Below are 17,043 nucleotides of genomic sequence, written 5' to 3' on the forward strand. Positions count from 1 at the left end.
TAAATAACTTATTAAAGCCTATGCTAACTAAACTAGCAAGACCTAAAATAAACTCATAAGGGCTAGTTAATTCAACTTTTCTGTGATCGTAATTAAATGGGAATCACTGCATTGTGTTTTAAATTTCCGGGACTGTGCTAGGTAAGGATTGGACAAAAGGATAAATGTAATAAATAAAAGCATAACATAAATTTCAAATTACTACAATGTTTATTAAGTCTTCTCATTTCACATTAATTTACCTATTATACTTTCATATTTAATTTAATTAAAATTTTGGTACCAGTAAAATTATCATAAATCATACTTATTTACCATTCAACAATAAAGCTATTAAAGAAATTGTATAAAGAACAATGCACATTTTTTTCTTTAGTATTAAGCAAAGAATTTAACATCTTGAATAATAACAATTTCAAAATTAAAAATTTACCTTGTTAATTAAATGGAGCTTTGAGTTCAAATTATTTTTTGAAGTAGAAGGATGCAGAATAAAGATGTAATTACAGCTCATTCGAAATTAATTATAGTCTACTAAGTAAATAATATTTCCTTCTATCTCATCTATTCTGGGGAAACAAAAAGGAACTTATCTGGTGCTTGACAATCTTGAAGTGAAAGGAGCAGTTTATTCCCAGGCACCATCACTGAAACTCTAGGCTAAGCCTAAGTTATGTGTCACGTTGACTCTCAGACTCGGAAGTCGAACAGAAGTTGATCAAGTCCTCTTTTTCACATTTAGCTTCTACTAAGATATCAGCTTGCAATGTTGGAATTAAATCTGAACGTCACTCTATGAGTATAACAGACCATTTATTTTTTCCAGTCATAACAGCCGGTCATTGCCAGAAATAGAAGCTCCTTTAAAGAAAAGACAAAACTTCTAGGAAGAAGGTCTCCAAAAGATCTCTTCATCCAGACAAAGCTCAGGAATATCGCTGCAACCATAACCTCAAAAACAGTTAACTCTTCAGATTTTACTTAAAAGTAGCCATGCCAAAAATTACAGCCATGAATTTGCCAGACTTAATCTTGGTAATACTCCTTTTAGGACACCAGGCAAAAAGTTAAATGTGTGTTCTTAAGGTCTCTAATTCTAAATTCTTTCAATAATACAGAAGAATGCCACACAAAATCGTATTTTGTCACAAATTTAAAATAAAAACATGTGGCTGGGGAGCATAATTGCCGCTCCCCACCGTAGGCACTGCTACAAGACAAACTACCGTATATACCCGCGTATAAGTCGACCCCACCACTTCGGCATAAAAAATTCGTAGAAAATAAGAAACCCTCATATAAGTCGACCCCCCCACTTTCAAAATCAATCGAGAAACTTCGAAAAAATTTTTTAAGTACTACATTTATTCAAAATCATCTGAGAAAAAAAGTAAATATACGATAAAAAATACCTTGGTAAATAAACAAAATCAAAATCCTTCAACGTCCGATTCATGGTCAGATTCACCAAACATTTCATAGAACTCTTCTGTCGCCATTGGCTCGTCATCATACATATTTTCAGTCTCGAACTCTGTATTGTTACAATCACTACTAGAGCCTTTGTCGTCATTTTCACTTTCAAAAACAGCATCATCTTCCGTGCCATCTAGTTCGTTGCTAATACAACATTTTTTAAATGATTTTATAATCATTTCAGAGGGTATTTCGTTCCAAGCATCTTTAACCCACTGAGCAATTAATGTTGGGGGCCGAAAATTCTTTGGTTTAATCGAAACTTACTCTAGTTAAAGTATGAAACTCTGTGATTAGTTCGTCATATAATTTAAGACTTGAAATTACTTCAAGTGAGTGACTTATTTGATAAGTTGTCCAATTTGAGTGCGGGAAGAAACCAACTGCATTATATAAAGAAATTTTTGAACTTCCGATTCTTTTAATTTTTTATGGCTCCGCATATAAGTTGACCCTCCCACTTTGAAGTATTTTTTTTGTCCAAAATATCTCGACTTATACGCGGGTATATACGGTACATCACTTTACCACAACTACATCACTCCGCGCAAGAAGTCCAAGTGTAAAATCTAAAAGTCAGCCCAAAAGTATCTCGTACTCGAATTTTCCCTCATTTCTTTCAAAAACATTGGCTGCCACAAAACTGGATTTTTGCCCCTTCATTTGAAGCCAAATTTTCGCTTTTCACCCTAAAAGACCAAATAATACAATTTACTCACGCGACGCTTATTCCAAAAGCAAGCCAAAACCGGACACTTAGATCGCCAAGTAAAAGACCTACCCTGTAGGTGAAACATTAACCCTTCTGACCTTTCGTCCTCCTGTCCTAAAGGGCAACCGAAACAAAGCAATTTCTTTCTAGAAAGTTCTATGAAAGTACGTCAACTCTGAGACTGACTAGGCAAAAATTTGCTGTCTTTCCCTAATCCTTCGCAAGGACTCAGAAATCTTGATTAAATTTAAATAAAAGAAAAAGAATAAAAGTATCATTGAAGCACTAGATTTTCCCCAAAATTAAATCATTTACATAACCAAATATTAACTTAATTATAAATAATAAAACTGTAACTTAATCAAAGAATTAAATAAATTCAGATTTTCCTTAAATAAGAAATGTAATTAATTTGATTCAAATACCATCAACACAACAATTTGAGGATGATTTTTTCCTCCAAAGATGTCATTCAATGATATTTTGTCATGATTTATTAGTTTCTTTAATTAATAACAGGGTTTCTTAAACTGTGGGTTGTGGGACCTGTAGCAGGGGGTCGCCAAAAATTTTAGCAGTTTTGATATTTTTTTAACTTATAATAATTTTACAATTACCAAATATATTTACACAGTATATCTGAAAATAGATAAAGATAAGACAATACAGACAAAGAAAAAGAGGGCAATTTTTTGACGCATTCTTTTTATAATATAAATGCTCATTTTCCTTGCTTTTTGCACGTGATGTTGTTATTTCGTCTGTTACTTATTTAAAATTTTCACATTGTTCTAAGTCTTAAAATTAGAAATTAAAGTTAATGACTAAAACTGAATTAGTATATTACAGCACAAGTGAAAAAATTAATAGTTTCATTCACACGTGTGTCAGATTTGTGCAATACGTATGGGGTTCACAAAATTTTTGTAAATATTATGGGGTCCTGGGGGGAGTCGCAAAAAAATCTCAGTGATAAAAAGGGTTCACGACTGAAGAAAGTTTAAGAAACCCTGATTTATAATTTCAGTACTCTTCTGTTATCAGGGGCCCACCAGCGGCCGAGCGGTAAAGTCGCTGAACACTGGTAGTTCAGTCCGAGGTTCAAATCCCGCAAACGGGCTGGCTGCTTGGGTGTTTTCGTGTTTTTCCCCAGGTGTAACGTGTATATGAGCCAGTTTCCCTTAGAAAGTCCTCCACGAAGGCATCCCTCCCCTTAGGCAGATACCCCTAGTGTGCTTTGCCATAATTAAATACACCACCACTTCTGTTATCAGGACTACATTCAGAAAAGTATGTATGTGTGGACGTGTGTATATGTGCATATATATGTGTGTGTGTGCATACACAGACATATGTATATACATGCATACATGAACACATCCATCCATACAAGCATACATATATGCATTTCTGCATCTGGTCCCAATAACAGAAGAGTTAATAAATTTTATAATTGCTAAAGTTTTTTTTTATAATTTGCTAAATTTATTATGTTGAAAGAATTCTTGGACAAGTAATTTATTTTTTTACTCTCTAAAATTACATTACTTATACTCTCATGAAGTTTTATTATTTTAGAATCATAATCTGTTAATTGTGTAAAAATTCATAAAAGTACAAATATTTTTCATTTTTTAAATTTATGCAAATAATATTATGAATTGATTGTGTTCTAATATTGAAGCCTGCTATTGTTTTCTGCAAAATTCTGTTTCGAAAAAAATTATATTGATCAATACTTTTCATAATTTTCTGTGCAGAAATGTTTGTCACTTAATCTCCTAACATCAAAAACGTTTTCTAAACTAATCTTTTAGTTAAGGTTTAGCAAATATTTCACTCCTCAATTTGTGCATGGCTCCGACTATGGTTTTTGTAATATCAGATAAATCAGTCATTTTTTGTTGTATCAGATAGCTCGGTCAGTTTGGTTCAGTTCTGGGTGAATGGGCTGGCTGCATGGGCATTCTTGTGATTTTCCCCATGTGTAATATGTATATGAGCCAGTTCCTTTAGAAAATCCTCCACAAAGGCATCCCTCCCCATAGGCAGATAGCCCTAGTTGCTTTCTCATAATCAACTAAACCTAAACTTAAAATAATGCGGATATAAAGTTGAATTAAAAAGGTTTTCAGACTAGTGAGCAAATTCATTAATGAATTTCATTCTTTTAAGAAAGTTAGATTTAGATGGAAAACTTGCTTTAATAATGTTGTAAATTCTTAGTAAAAGAATGAAAATCTTTTGTTCAGTTATTGTTATTTTTAAAAGGTTCATAATCTATCTAATTAGGCAGTCTTGAGTTTTATGTTGTTTACCATGTCTTTTGTTACCAACTTATATTGTCTTTTTTTTTTTTATATAGTATATTTTTAGTTTTTCATTGACAAAGTTGCACATTGTTCCATAAATGAGGTATAAAATATTATTTTTTTTAAATAAATCTGTTTTATAAGTCTCTTACACTTTTTCTGTTTTTTAATATATTTATTTCCCCTCTCCTTTTTCTTTCTATTACCATGGATAAATATTTTTATTAACAGAAATTCTTGCTTTTAGTATATAAATATTTGTTTGTTGCATATTTATGTGAAATCATAAAAATTTATTTGATTATGAAAAGAGACATTATTATTACCAAAACTGCAGCCCTGTTCATGTATATTTCTGCATTGTATTAAATTGTATGCAATATATTTATAGGTGTTATCAGGCAAGTGGAAGCTCCTTCTATTAAAGCAGAGCTGTCAGATGTAGAAGCTACAGAAGGAGGGTCTGCTATGTTAGAACTTAAAATTACCGGCTATCCTAAACCTAAGGTGACATGGTAAATAACTTTCATCATTTAAAAATTTGACTGAATTATTTATTCACTTCTTATAAGCCTATATTGGTACTTTTGTATTAGGGTAACCATCTTAGTTGAAGTTTCTGGCAACTATGTGCATAAAAACTGTTCATTTTGACAAGCAATATCTTCCATTTTATAAATGTTCTTTTTGTTTTGCATTCTAAGTTTCAGTGGTTTTTAAAGACAAAAATTATATTTTATGTTTTAAACCCCATTTTAAAATATGCATTTATAGGATTTGATTGTAAAGGAAAGAACTGAGATTAAATTTCTGTAGAAATACAGTATTTTTCTACAAAATTGCTAAAGAGAACTAAATCTGTACTTAAAGCAATTGCCACAAAATTTCCGTGAAGTTTATGATAGATTTATGATTGATTTGAAGATGAGTAGGTTTATGATTGATTTCAAGATGAACATCCAATTGTTACATATGGCATTATTGGAAAGATCAATCCAAACATAAAAAACATCTCAAGTATCACACAAGAACAATGATAATTTAAAAAAAAAAAAAAAATAAAGTAAGAATCCGAATAAATGAAAATGGGGAACAAAAGTAAAAAGTTAAAAATGTAAACAAGGAAAGGAACATTAGAGATGTAGTTTTTAGAAGGAGTTCATGAAAGCTCTGGCATTCCAGTATAGTGTACTTACCTCACCATGTTTCTGAGACTCTTCATCTAGTTCTGGGCATGTAAGAAGATACTGTGCATTCATGATGCCTGAATTGCAAATTTGGCATATTCTAGGTGGAAGGATGCCAATTCTATTAAGATGATATGCCATGCAATCGTGGCCTGTTTGCAGTCTGAAGTTTCCCACAACCTGTCTACAGGATTTTTGATAAAACTTTATCCATGTGTCTTGATGTTAGCCCAGGATTGAATATCTAATTAAAATATAAAATATGTATATAACCTCTGTATTATAAAAATATTTGTATATTTTTTATATTTTTTTGTATATTTCAATATTTTTTTCAAATCTCTGCCATTATTTCTTTGATATAATAATTGAAATATTTTCGTCTAATTATATAAATATAAAGTATGCCCTATTAAAAAGAACAAAAATTAAATTTTTAACTTTAGATTAGCAGTAGTATTTTTCTTAAATAGCTTGCCATTAATTAACAAGCCCATAATTTGGAGGAAGTAATAATGAGCAAATATGTATTATGTTTAAATGATTTTCTTTCAATTAGCTGTATTTTTTACTCTAAAGTTTATGCTTTTCTCTTCAGGTACCATAAAAACAAAGAAGTATCTACTGGAGGACGTTTCCGCTTTCTCTTTGCTGATGAAGAGACTTTCACTTTAGTAATAAAGAATGTTAAAAAAGATGACAGTGGAAAGTACAGTGTGAAAGCTTCTAATGAGATGGGTGAAGCTGAATCCTCATGCAATTTAACTGTGAAATGTAAATATTAATCTCCAGATTTTTAGATTCACCTTTAATACAAACATATATTGTGTGATAAATAAAAATAAAAGTTTTTATAATATAATATGTATATATATATTTTTTTTAAATTTGAACAGCTGCCCCTTCCTTTATCAAGGGTTTGAAAGATATGTCTGTCATGGCTGAGGAAGTAATCAAATTTGAAGTTGAAGTTGATGGCAATCCTGCTCCTGAAGTCAAATGGTAGAATTTTGTTCATTCTTCATCAAACAATAGTGGGCACTTAACATTACATGAAAAATTTTATCATTTAGATTTTCTCATTTGTTTGTCAGTTCTCAAAAGAGTTTAATTCATGTTTATTAACTGTTCTCCTAGCACTTATATATTTTAGCTTGTGTTAATATAGAGAGGAGAAAGATTATTTTCTAGTACTAAACTTATTTTGTTAGATATTTATTTGTGTTTGGAGTCTGGTATATTTTGATATACTTTTATATGTCTGGTATGTTATAATATGAACATTTACCATAAATCTTAATAATAAATTTAGAATTTTATGTTCTTAGATTTACAATTTTACACTTCAAATTTCCTAGGTACAAAGATGGACAACAACTAAATCCTAATGAGAAAATTAAAATAAAAGAAGAAGCTGGGAAGCTTTCTCTCCAGATTATAAATGCCAAGCCAGCTGATTCAGGAAGTTATTCCTGTGTCTTAACAAATAATCTTGGAAGCCAGGCTGAATTTAGCAATGTAGTTGTTAAAGGTAATATTGAAGATATTATTATTATTATTATTTTCATTTCTGCCTGGAAGTTATACATGATAATATAAAACACAGTACTTTATATGCAACATTTATAAGGAAAAATATGCTTAATAATAGAAAAAGGATAAGATTCTACATTTTTTATATAGAAATTGATTATTAAGTTTGTTTACTGAAGTCTTTTCTTTAATTCTGGGCAGCAGTGAAAATCAAAGTGTCCCTTCAGTGGCTAGGTGCATGCTAATTATTTAACTGAAGTAAATGATATTATCTCTTATTTGTGGTTAATGTTTCATACATATATTTTATTTACAGTTAATGTATTTATTCATAGCTAATGAGGTAATGACTAAATACATGCAATAGTTTGTGTTTAATTTCAACATCACTTGTAAAATACATACTCCTCTATTAAAAAGTTTGTAAAAAATGCTTGTAGAATAGTTCTATTTGAAATATTAAAAAATATTACCTAATTACCTTTGAAGTAATATTCATCAGAAATGACATTTACTGAAGTGTGCCTGTCATTTTGGAAAACATTTGTAGAATGTCTGTTTTGATATCACTGGGTCACAAGATGAGAAATCTGGCAATGGTTGATTGTGGGAAAGCTTGGATAAATTTTTTATCAAACAAGCCAAACATTCCTTTAAAAAAATATGATATTGGGCCAAAAGGTTAAAAAGTTCTTTTATTTGGCCTATGCTGCATAATTAACTAATTTCCCTAAATCATACAGTAACTTCATACATTTCTTTTATATAGAGTTACACTAACACATTCTAACAGCAAAATTCAATGGCTGTAAGTTTTACATATGTCATATTACTTTGCTACAAACATCTTGAATCAAGCAGCATAAAAATGCCAAATTATGAATCTCATTGAAGCACATTAAAAATTATTATTGGATGATAAGTTAAATTAAGAGGAATTGGCAAAATATTCATAAACTGGCAGGCATAGTTTTGAAGGTTTAAATATAGAACTTTTTTCTGCTACAGAAGAGTGAATGATAAAAAAGAAGCAGTGATAAGCAAAGGCAATACGAATGAAAGGAAGACAAGTTACTAGTGCCCTTTATTAATGAAAAATGAAAGCAACTATGAAACAAGCACCTTAAAAGCTGAGGGTAAAGATGGATTAGAATTGGGATCATTAACTACAACTGAAAATTTTTTATGAATGTGAAACATTTCTAGAAATCTAATTTGTCAACAGAAGATGTTTTTTTGAATAATTTTGACTGCTACAAAATGGAAAATGTAATTTTTTCTGATCAACAGTGTTGGGCGGCTAAGGATGTATGTGTTTCTTTTTTCTTAATATATACCTCATATTTCTTAGCACAAAATTTTAAGACTCTCTTAGTTTTGCCAATGTAAATTATTGGCTAGGAATCCTCTATATACTCCAGGTGTTCATATCTGGAATGGAGCCCTTTGTGGAACTGTGAATTTTAGTGACAGAAGAGAAAACTACCCAGAAGATGACTTTCTGTGAAATGCAGGCAATTTTATTGCTAATTAATGGAAAGAAAAGAAGTACAACATAATTTTTATAATTTCCTGTAACAAGAGGATGCTTTCTGATATGTTCAGATGAGAATTTTTTAACTGGTTGGTCAAAAACGTTAAGTAAAAAGCCTCTATCAATAGCAACTGCTTTTAAGTAATTTATATATAAGCAGTTTCTATAATTACTAAAGTAATACAATATTACTTATAAACAGTTTCTATTACTTATCATATTACTTTTTCTTGATTAAGAACTGATCTGGAGGAGCGAATGAAGTGCACGGATAACGAAGAAATAAAATGAAGCTAACTTCTGTTTAGTCGAATGACATGATTTGAAGTGTGGTGAAAGCCGAACAGATGAAGGTTTGTGGCAAAGAGTAGTATTGATGTGGATATGTTGCATATGACAAGATGTCGAGGAATAGAAGAGAATTTGATGTTTCAAGTTCAAAAAGGGACTGAATAGCAGGATCAATGGAAAAACTCATTACTGGAAGAACTTTCTTTAAATCATTTTTATTACTGTCATACATGACAAATGTATCATCAACATAGCAGGGCCACACAGTGAAGCTTAAATTTCAAATAATTTTGATTCATAATGATGCATATAGATATCTGCAAGGATAGGACTAAGAGGGCATCCCATGGCTACCATCCATGATTGGTTGCAGTACTTATTTTGGAAAACAAAATGTGTTTGATGTCTGGTTTCTGAACATTTAATTTCACCTTAATTGGAACATTGGTAAATAATGGTTTTAAATCAAAAGGAACCATGATGAAATTTCTAGGAGAAATGCTATTTACATTTTTTTTAATAAACTCTATAGAATTTTTTTGTGGTGTAAGTGTTATTAACTAACATAAAATTGAAAATCTAGAAACTGAATATTTAACTAAAGGTTATGAGGCAGCGTCTAAATTTGACAGAATAGGGATACCAGTTTTGTGAATTTGGGGAAGAGCATATTATCTGGCACAGTTTGTAAGAGATGTGATAAGCGATTTTTTTTTAATGTAATCAGAAGAGTTTATAAAGATTTAATCACACTTTTTATTCCTCATTTTATTCATTATGAGGGGTCTTTAGAGTTCAGATTATATGGATCTTTATTTAAAAGTTTAGTGACTCCATTGTTGCAAGTGTTTTTGTACGTGATGACTCTCTGGCCACCTTTGTTGGCCTTTGAAATGATAATATGTAGATTAAAGTGAATTTTGCATAATGTAACCTTTTATCCCCCATTTAGATTAAGGTTCAAAGGTTTACTATTAAATTTCACATTATGGGCGATAAGGTGCTTAATCATTTCTGTGTGCCTGAAACTTTACCTGAATTTGAAAGTTTTTTGATAGTAGCTAAAATTTTTGGAATCAAAGGTTTTGAGGTTCGTGAGAAGCTAAAATTATATTTAAGAATTCTCTTTTATTCTTTTGATAAACTAAAATTAGAAATAATAACTGGTTTTTAATTCTGACTTTAAGTCTTTATTTTTTACCATGCCTTCAATCATTAATCGTTTCACAAAATTATTCCTCAAACGACAGAAATTTCTAAATCACTTTAACTCTTTACTAAAGTATAAACATAAGCAAATGATTCCTAATTTCATTCATATTTAATATAATCAAAAACTTTCTATCACATTTAAAAAATTCTCCTAAATTGCAAACTAGCCTTGCTTCAGTCCGTCATAAGCACATGTCGACAGTTATCAAATTGAAATTGAGCTATAAGATCCGGAATTGGCTAATTCATGTCAAGAATTCTCTGCCATTAAATAAAAATCATGGTCTAGAACTGAGAATTCAATTAAACATCATAAAAAGAACCTTGCATTTAAATTCCAAAGTCTCTGTTCACAGTCTAATTTAAACATTTCAAAAAAAAAATCTTCTGATTGTAAACACCAAACCAATTATTATTAGGTTAAAATAACATGCTGAATAATGATTATAGGAGAAGTCAAACAACAGGAATTGGTGTAATACTTCTAAATTTACAAATACAGTCAAACGTCATTCATTCGGACACCCATAATCCGGACCTCAAAGCTACAAACTTTCTGCGCGACGCATGCGCGTAAGACCTTTACGGCTGCGAATATGCATGTGTGCATGCACATAATACATTTATGCATGCGCGTTTAACGTATAACGGACGGTATAAGCTAAGCTAAAATTATCTAATTCAGTTAATGTTGCAGATTGCGTTGTTCCTTAATCTTCGAATTGGATCCGGCTTATTATTTGCAGACTGTTACAGCAGTTTTATAAAAGTAAGCTTGAACTTTCGATTATGTCAAATAGAATTTCCGATATATATTTACTAATATGTAAAGGATGTACAAAGCGAAAGTATGTTTTGAAGTAAATTAAACAAAAAGTGGAATTGCTGCAAAAAATGGATAAATGCATATCCTTTGTTTCTCTAACCATTCCGAAATCTGTTTATCAATTTCACGCTGCTCTGCGGGGGGGGGGACGCCGCTGTGTGCAATGAATTGGAAGTTGATCTGTCGGTACTATCCTTATCTTCAGGGCAGATGTTTTTATTTTATTTGGCTTATAATTCCTTACTAAATGTAGTATTTCATCTTGATGTACTCCGTCTTTGATATGATTTAAATAAAATTCCTCATCATTATAATTCGCTTCCGATAGTGAAGAAAGTGACCCAGAGGTTATTGAAAACGAAAACATTTCAATTGACAAATTAGTCGGTATTTTCGACACAGCAATTATAGGACTTGAACAGCGGAACTTTGTAACTGAACAAGAAATTATGTCTGTTTATAGAATTAAAGAGAAAGTATTATCACATAAAACGAAGCAACTTAAACAATTTACATTGAAAGAAATGTTTAATAAAGTAAACAAATAAATATTAAGCTTTTTTTTTTTTTTGTAAATTTTGATACCCTTTAGATCATAATTGTTCTTTATTTCATAAATTACAGTTTCATATTTTTAATTTCATAATTTCTGCATGCCATCCTACCAGATTTAAACCCATGATCTGTAATCCGGAAAAATCGATAATCAGGAATCGCCGAAGTCCCGACGAGTCCGGATTAACGACTTTTGACTGTATTACACTGATTTTTGGTGTTTGACTTCTCCAATAGTTTCTAATGTTAGTTTATCAAAGGAACAAAAGAGAATTCTGAAATGTAATGTTAACTTCTCACAAGTCTCGAAACCTTCAATTCCAAATAGTTCACATCATCAGAAAAGTTTTCAGTTCAGTAAAGTTTCTGATACACAGAAAGAAATGATTAAATATCTTATCATCCATAATGTGAAATTTAACAGTAAAGCTTTCAAACCTAATCTAAATATGGGAAAAAAAACCTACTTTACATTAAATTAATTCTAACCCAAACATTATTATTTCAAAAGTGACCAAAGAGTTATAATGGACAAAAACACTCCCAGTGATGGAAACTTAAATGAATGCCCATCTAAACTGACCCTTAGAGACTCCACAACGTTGGACCTCTCAAAAATTAAAAATGCAATTAAATCTTCACAAATCTTTCTGATTCATTCAAAAAAATTTCTTATCCCATCAGTTGCGAATTGTGCCAGATTATATGCTTTTCCCCAGATTTGCAGAAGTGATATTCCATTCCACCCTATTCTATCAAATTTAGGCACTGTCTTGTATCCTTTAGTTAAATATTTACTTTCTAGATTTCTGAATTTCTTAGTTAACAGATCTTATACATAAAAAATTCAATAGACTTTTATTTAAAAAAAAAAAAAAGTTGAAGCATTTTCCTAGAAATTTCATCATCCCCTCCTGCACATAAAATCATTATTCAACAATGTTTCAGTGGAAACTCCACTTAAATGGCTAGAAACTAGAATTTGAGAATTTCATTTCTTTTGTATCTTAATTAATTGGTTAATTTCCCTTACCCAACTTTGTCTGAAACAAATGCATTTTGTTTTCCAAAATAAGTATTACAACCAAACTGAGAGATTAACTGAAGAAAGCCTTGTTATACCTATCCTTCTGATATTTGTATGCATTACTATGAATCAAAATTATTTGAAATTTTAAACTTTCCTGTGTGGTTCCATTATGTTAAATAACTTTACCCTGTTTGACAGTAGTAAAAATGATTTAAATAAAAGTCTTTCAGTAATGAATTCTTCTATTGATCCTGATATTCACTTAACTTTTGAACTTGAGACATCAAGTTTTCTTCCATTCCTTAACATCTTGGTCATGTGCAACATATCCAGCTTCAGTACTACTCTTGAGTACAAACCTTCATCTGTTTGGCTTTCACCACACTTCAATCCATGTCATTCAACTAAATAGAAGTTAGCTTTATTTTATTCCTTTGTTTTCTGTAAATTTCATTTGCTCCTCCAGATCGGCTCTTGATCAAGAAGTAAATTACTTAAAAGCACTTGCTATTGGCAGAGGCTTGTCACCTAACATTTTTAATCAACCAGTTAAAAAACTCTCATCTGAACATATCAGAAAGTATCCTCTCGTTTTAAGAGAATATAAGAATTTTGTTGTCATTACTTTCTATCCATCGATAGCAATAAAACTGCATATGTTTCACAGAAAGTAAACTTTTGGGTAGTTTTAACTTCTGTGAATAAAATTCACAGTTCCGTACATAAGGGTCCCACCAGCGGCCGAGTGGTAAAGTCGCTGAACATTGGTAGTTCAGTCCGAGGTTCCAATCTCGCAAACGGGCTGGCTGCATGGGTGTTTTCATGGTTTTTCCCATGTGTAACGTGTATATGAGCCAGTTTCCCTTAGAAAGTCCTCCACAAAGACATCCGTCCCCTTAGGCAGATAGCCCTAGTGTGCTTTGCCATAATTAAATACACCGCACCATACATACATAAGGGCCCCATTCCAGATATGAACTCCTGGAGTATATAGAGCATGCCAATGTGGTTTTAATTTACATTGGTCAAAACAATAGAGACATAAAATTTTTTGCTAAGAAACATGGGATATATATTAGGAAAAAAGAAACCCATACGTCCTCAGTAGCCCTACACTGTTGGTCAGAAAAGGTACATTTTCCATTTTTCTGCAGTCAAAATTATTTAAAAAAGTCTTCTATTGGTGAATTAGATCTTCTAGGGATGTTTTACATTTATAAAAAAATTTCTGTTGTAATTAATGATCCCAATTCCTGTCCATGTTTACCTTCAGCTTTTAAGGAAATTATTTCAGAGTTTTCATTCTTCATCAATACATGTTGCAAGTAACTTGACTTTCTTCTTCTCATTATTAGTGCCTTACCTTATCTTATCTCTGGCTTCGATTGCATCATTCCCAATTCTGTAGCTGAAGAAGAAGGCTTATATTTAAATCTTTGAAACTAGTCTTGCAAATTTATGAATATTACATTGATTCTTGTTGCTTTAAATCCTTTGATGATTGTTATTTGGATCAAATATTAAGAATGCTTAAGAGTGTTTTATTTAAATAACTCTGAAATTTGTCGTCTTCATGAGATATTTTAACTTTTGTCAATACTAGATTACTTTAGAGCATAAATAGTAGTTGTTAAGTAGTTTTTATCACCATTTTATGAGTTGAAATGAATGAAAATTTTTTATCGTCTTTTCTTTTTAGTGTTTCATCAATTTACCTAGAATTCTGAAAATAATTTTTAAGTAACTTTTATTGATAAGTTCAATAAAAGTTACTTTTATTGATAACCTTTATTGATAAGTTCAGGTATATAATTTGCAATGCTTATTTATTCATCTATAATTGGATCATTTCATTCTGTTCTCTTTATAGCTTCTCCTACTTTTACTAAAGGAATGCAAAATATAGAAGGACTTGAAAATGATACACTTAAATTTAATGTAGAGATAAATGGAAATCCAAAGCCTACTATAAAATGGTACTGATAACTTATTACCTTTTCTCTGTAAATAGCTATCAACTGGATTTAATATTGTATCATTTTGTATGTAGAAATTGGTACTTTTGTGTTATCCCATCGTCCAGATAAGTTGGCACACATTCCAGCAAGTTTACACTAAACATTATTCTAAATGATTCTTATACAAATTTTTAGATACATGTAGCTCTTAAATTAAATATTATTCTTTCTCTTGTGCGCTGTTTGAGTAGTCTTGTGCACTTTCTATTTTTCATCATTTGTTTTAGGCCTGCCTTCTGTAGAACTATATGCAGAGGAATATTTCCAAAGTTATGGAATTGGGCCATCAAAAAAATCTGTGTGCTAAATGAGTATAATAACACTTTACCTGAGCATTGAAAAGCAATTGTGATGCAATATAAAGGCATTAGGTCAATCAATGTTATTTGTTCATAAAGTGTCTAACAGAATAGGGAAGTGATAAAAGACTTTTCACAAATCATAAAAATCAGCCATGAAGAATGTATGTGAGACAATGCTAGTTTGGTGGATTATGAGAAGGCCAACAAGAGTTTAACCACACAAGATCCAAAGAGACTATATCAATAAGTTTTTCAAATGGAAAAGTGGGTACTCTTTTGGAAGCCATTAGGGAAAATATTGAAGATTAAAAGTGTAACTGTCTCTTATTCTTGAAAAACCTATTAATTAGAAGAGTTAAGTGCTTTAATTGTTAATAGCTATAAAAACATTTGCTGCTGCAGTGATTGATTCAAACTCATAAGGGTGCCAACTTCCTTGTGTGATTGGATAGTACAAAAGTATCTATATTGATCTGAAAGTATGTTATATGACAAAATTATCACGCTTAGTTAAATTATTTTTGTAATTAAAGAATAGTGGAAAATTTAGAAGTTACAGTCAATTTTTATTATAAGATCGCCCCTAGGAAAATTGAAAAGTGATACCATTAGCAGGATGACATATTAATTAGGAAAGACTTAGTAAGAATGTAATTTTAATGTAATGAAGATCATAGATTAGTGTAATTGTAAATTTATGTGTTAATACAGAGATGAAAAGCTAGTGTTTTGAAATAAGGACTGAGATTTAATATGTTGTTTTAAACATTTAACATATCATTTCATATAATCAGTGGGTACTTTTCCATTTTGCCAGCACAGGCGATAAAGTCGCCAATAATGGTAGAACTAATGCCAAACGGAATATCCTTGCTGGTAACCTTTTATGCCTCATTTTCAAAACAAGTCACAGCCATTTCTTATCAGATTGATTGGTTCTTTCAATACTATCATACAATTATATAGAATTTTTACCAGATAGTACAATTTTATGCCCAAAGTCCATTCGCAGTAATTAAGCCAATTGGAATGCAATCACACGGCTCACCCGAAGGCGAAAATACAGAAAAGGCAAAGTCAAGGGTTAAATTTATCAATTCTAATGAGACTAGCGAAATAAAGCACTGCGGTTTTACATAACTTCTGAGTAAGCTATTCTTACGAATTGAAATAATTCTTGCATTTAAACTTGTATTCCAAATTAAGATTTAACTTGACATTAATGTAGATAATTATTGAGAGAATTATATTTTTGTAGCATAGTTTACGTGCGATGAAATCACTTGGGGTCACATAATATGAACCGGCGAATCAGCTTGTTGATCCATAAAGGCATAATAATTTCTTAAATTAATGTCTTTTTAAAAATTTGTCTTTATTTATTGGCTTTTTACAAAATTTTAAATGATATTAAAATGTTTATGCCTTCAAAATAAAAAATTCTTAAAACTAACATTTGTTAACATTTTTTATGTGTATACTGTATGTTGTCGCCAATAAAGTTTGCTTGGCATGATTTGCGCCGGTGAAACAGAAAAGTACCAATCAGTGTATTTAAATATTGATAATCAGTTAAAAAATTATTTAGTTTTGTAGCACAGCATAAAAATTTAAAGGAAATTAAAAATTTTAAATCATTATTTAAAGAAATTAATAACACATGATTGTATTTCTTTCAATTATTTTTAGTTTCAAAATGTTTTGCACTAACATTGGGTATCATCTTTGAAAATATTCTTAAAATGTCTAAATTATCTAATGCAGAGTGTTAGATACTATCACATTCTGAGATTGTCATCTTCACTGTCATTATCAAATCCTATCTTCACTCACTGTCTAACAAATTCCAAAATCCTACTGTATGAATCACAATGGTTAACAGATCAAATGTACATACCTGAAGAACATACCTGAAGCAAAATATTCTATTTTATACAGATTGCAATAGTATCTCCTCTGAAAATGTTAAGCCAATTTAGAAAGTACATCTTTTTTTTTTTTTTTTTCCCCTTAAACTTGTGAAGAATCTATAATCATAGCATAAAGAAAATTTAT

General features: G+C 30.6%; 1 protein-coding gene across 5 annotated transcripts in view; it reads left to right on the forward strand.

Annotated features, from left to right (window-relative positions):
* The window catches only part of LOC118190192 (protein Obscurin-like), a 735,887-nt gene that overhangs the window by 532,895 nt on the left and 185,949 nt on the right, over window positions 1–17,043 (forward strand). For all 5 annotated transcript variants that reach the window (XM_085817109.1, XM_085817110.1, XM_085817106.1 and 2 more), the window contains 5 exons: window positions 4,892–5,015; window positions 6,286–6,461; window positions 6,584–6,689; window positions 7,046–7,218; window positions 14,539–14,644. In XM_085817109.1, coding sequence (XP_085673235.1) covers window positions 4,892–5,015; window positions 6,286–6,461; window positions 6,584–6,689; window positions 7,046–7,218; window positions 14,539–14,644 — 685 coding nt within the window. The remainder of the gene's footprint in view (window positions 1–4,891; window positions 5,016–6,285; window positions 6,462–6,583; window positions 6,690–7,045; window positions 7,219–14,538; window positions 14,645–17,043) is intronic.

Source organism: Stegodyphus dumicola, chromosome 5, assembly GCF_044657685.1.
Source record: "Stegodyphus dumicola isolate Sdum_Otavi_A_Nest chromosome 5, ASM4465768v1".
Classification (NCBI taxonomy): Eukaryota; Metazoa; Arthropoda; class Arachnida; order Araneae; family Eresidae; genus Stegodyphus; species Stegodyphus dumicola.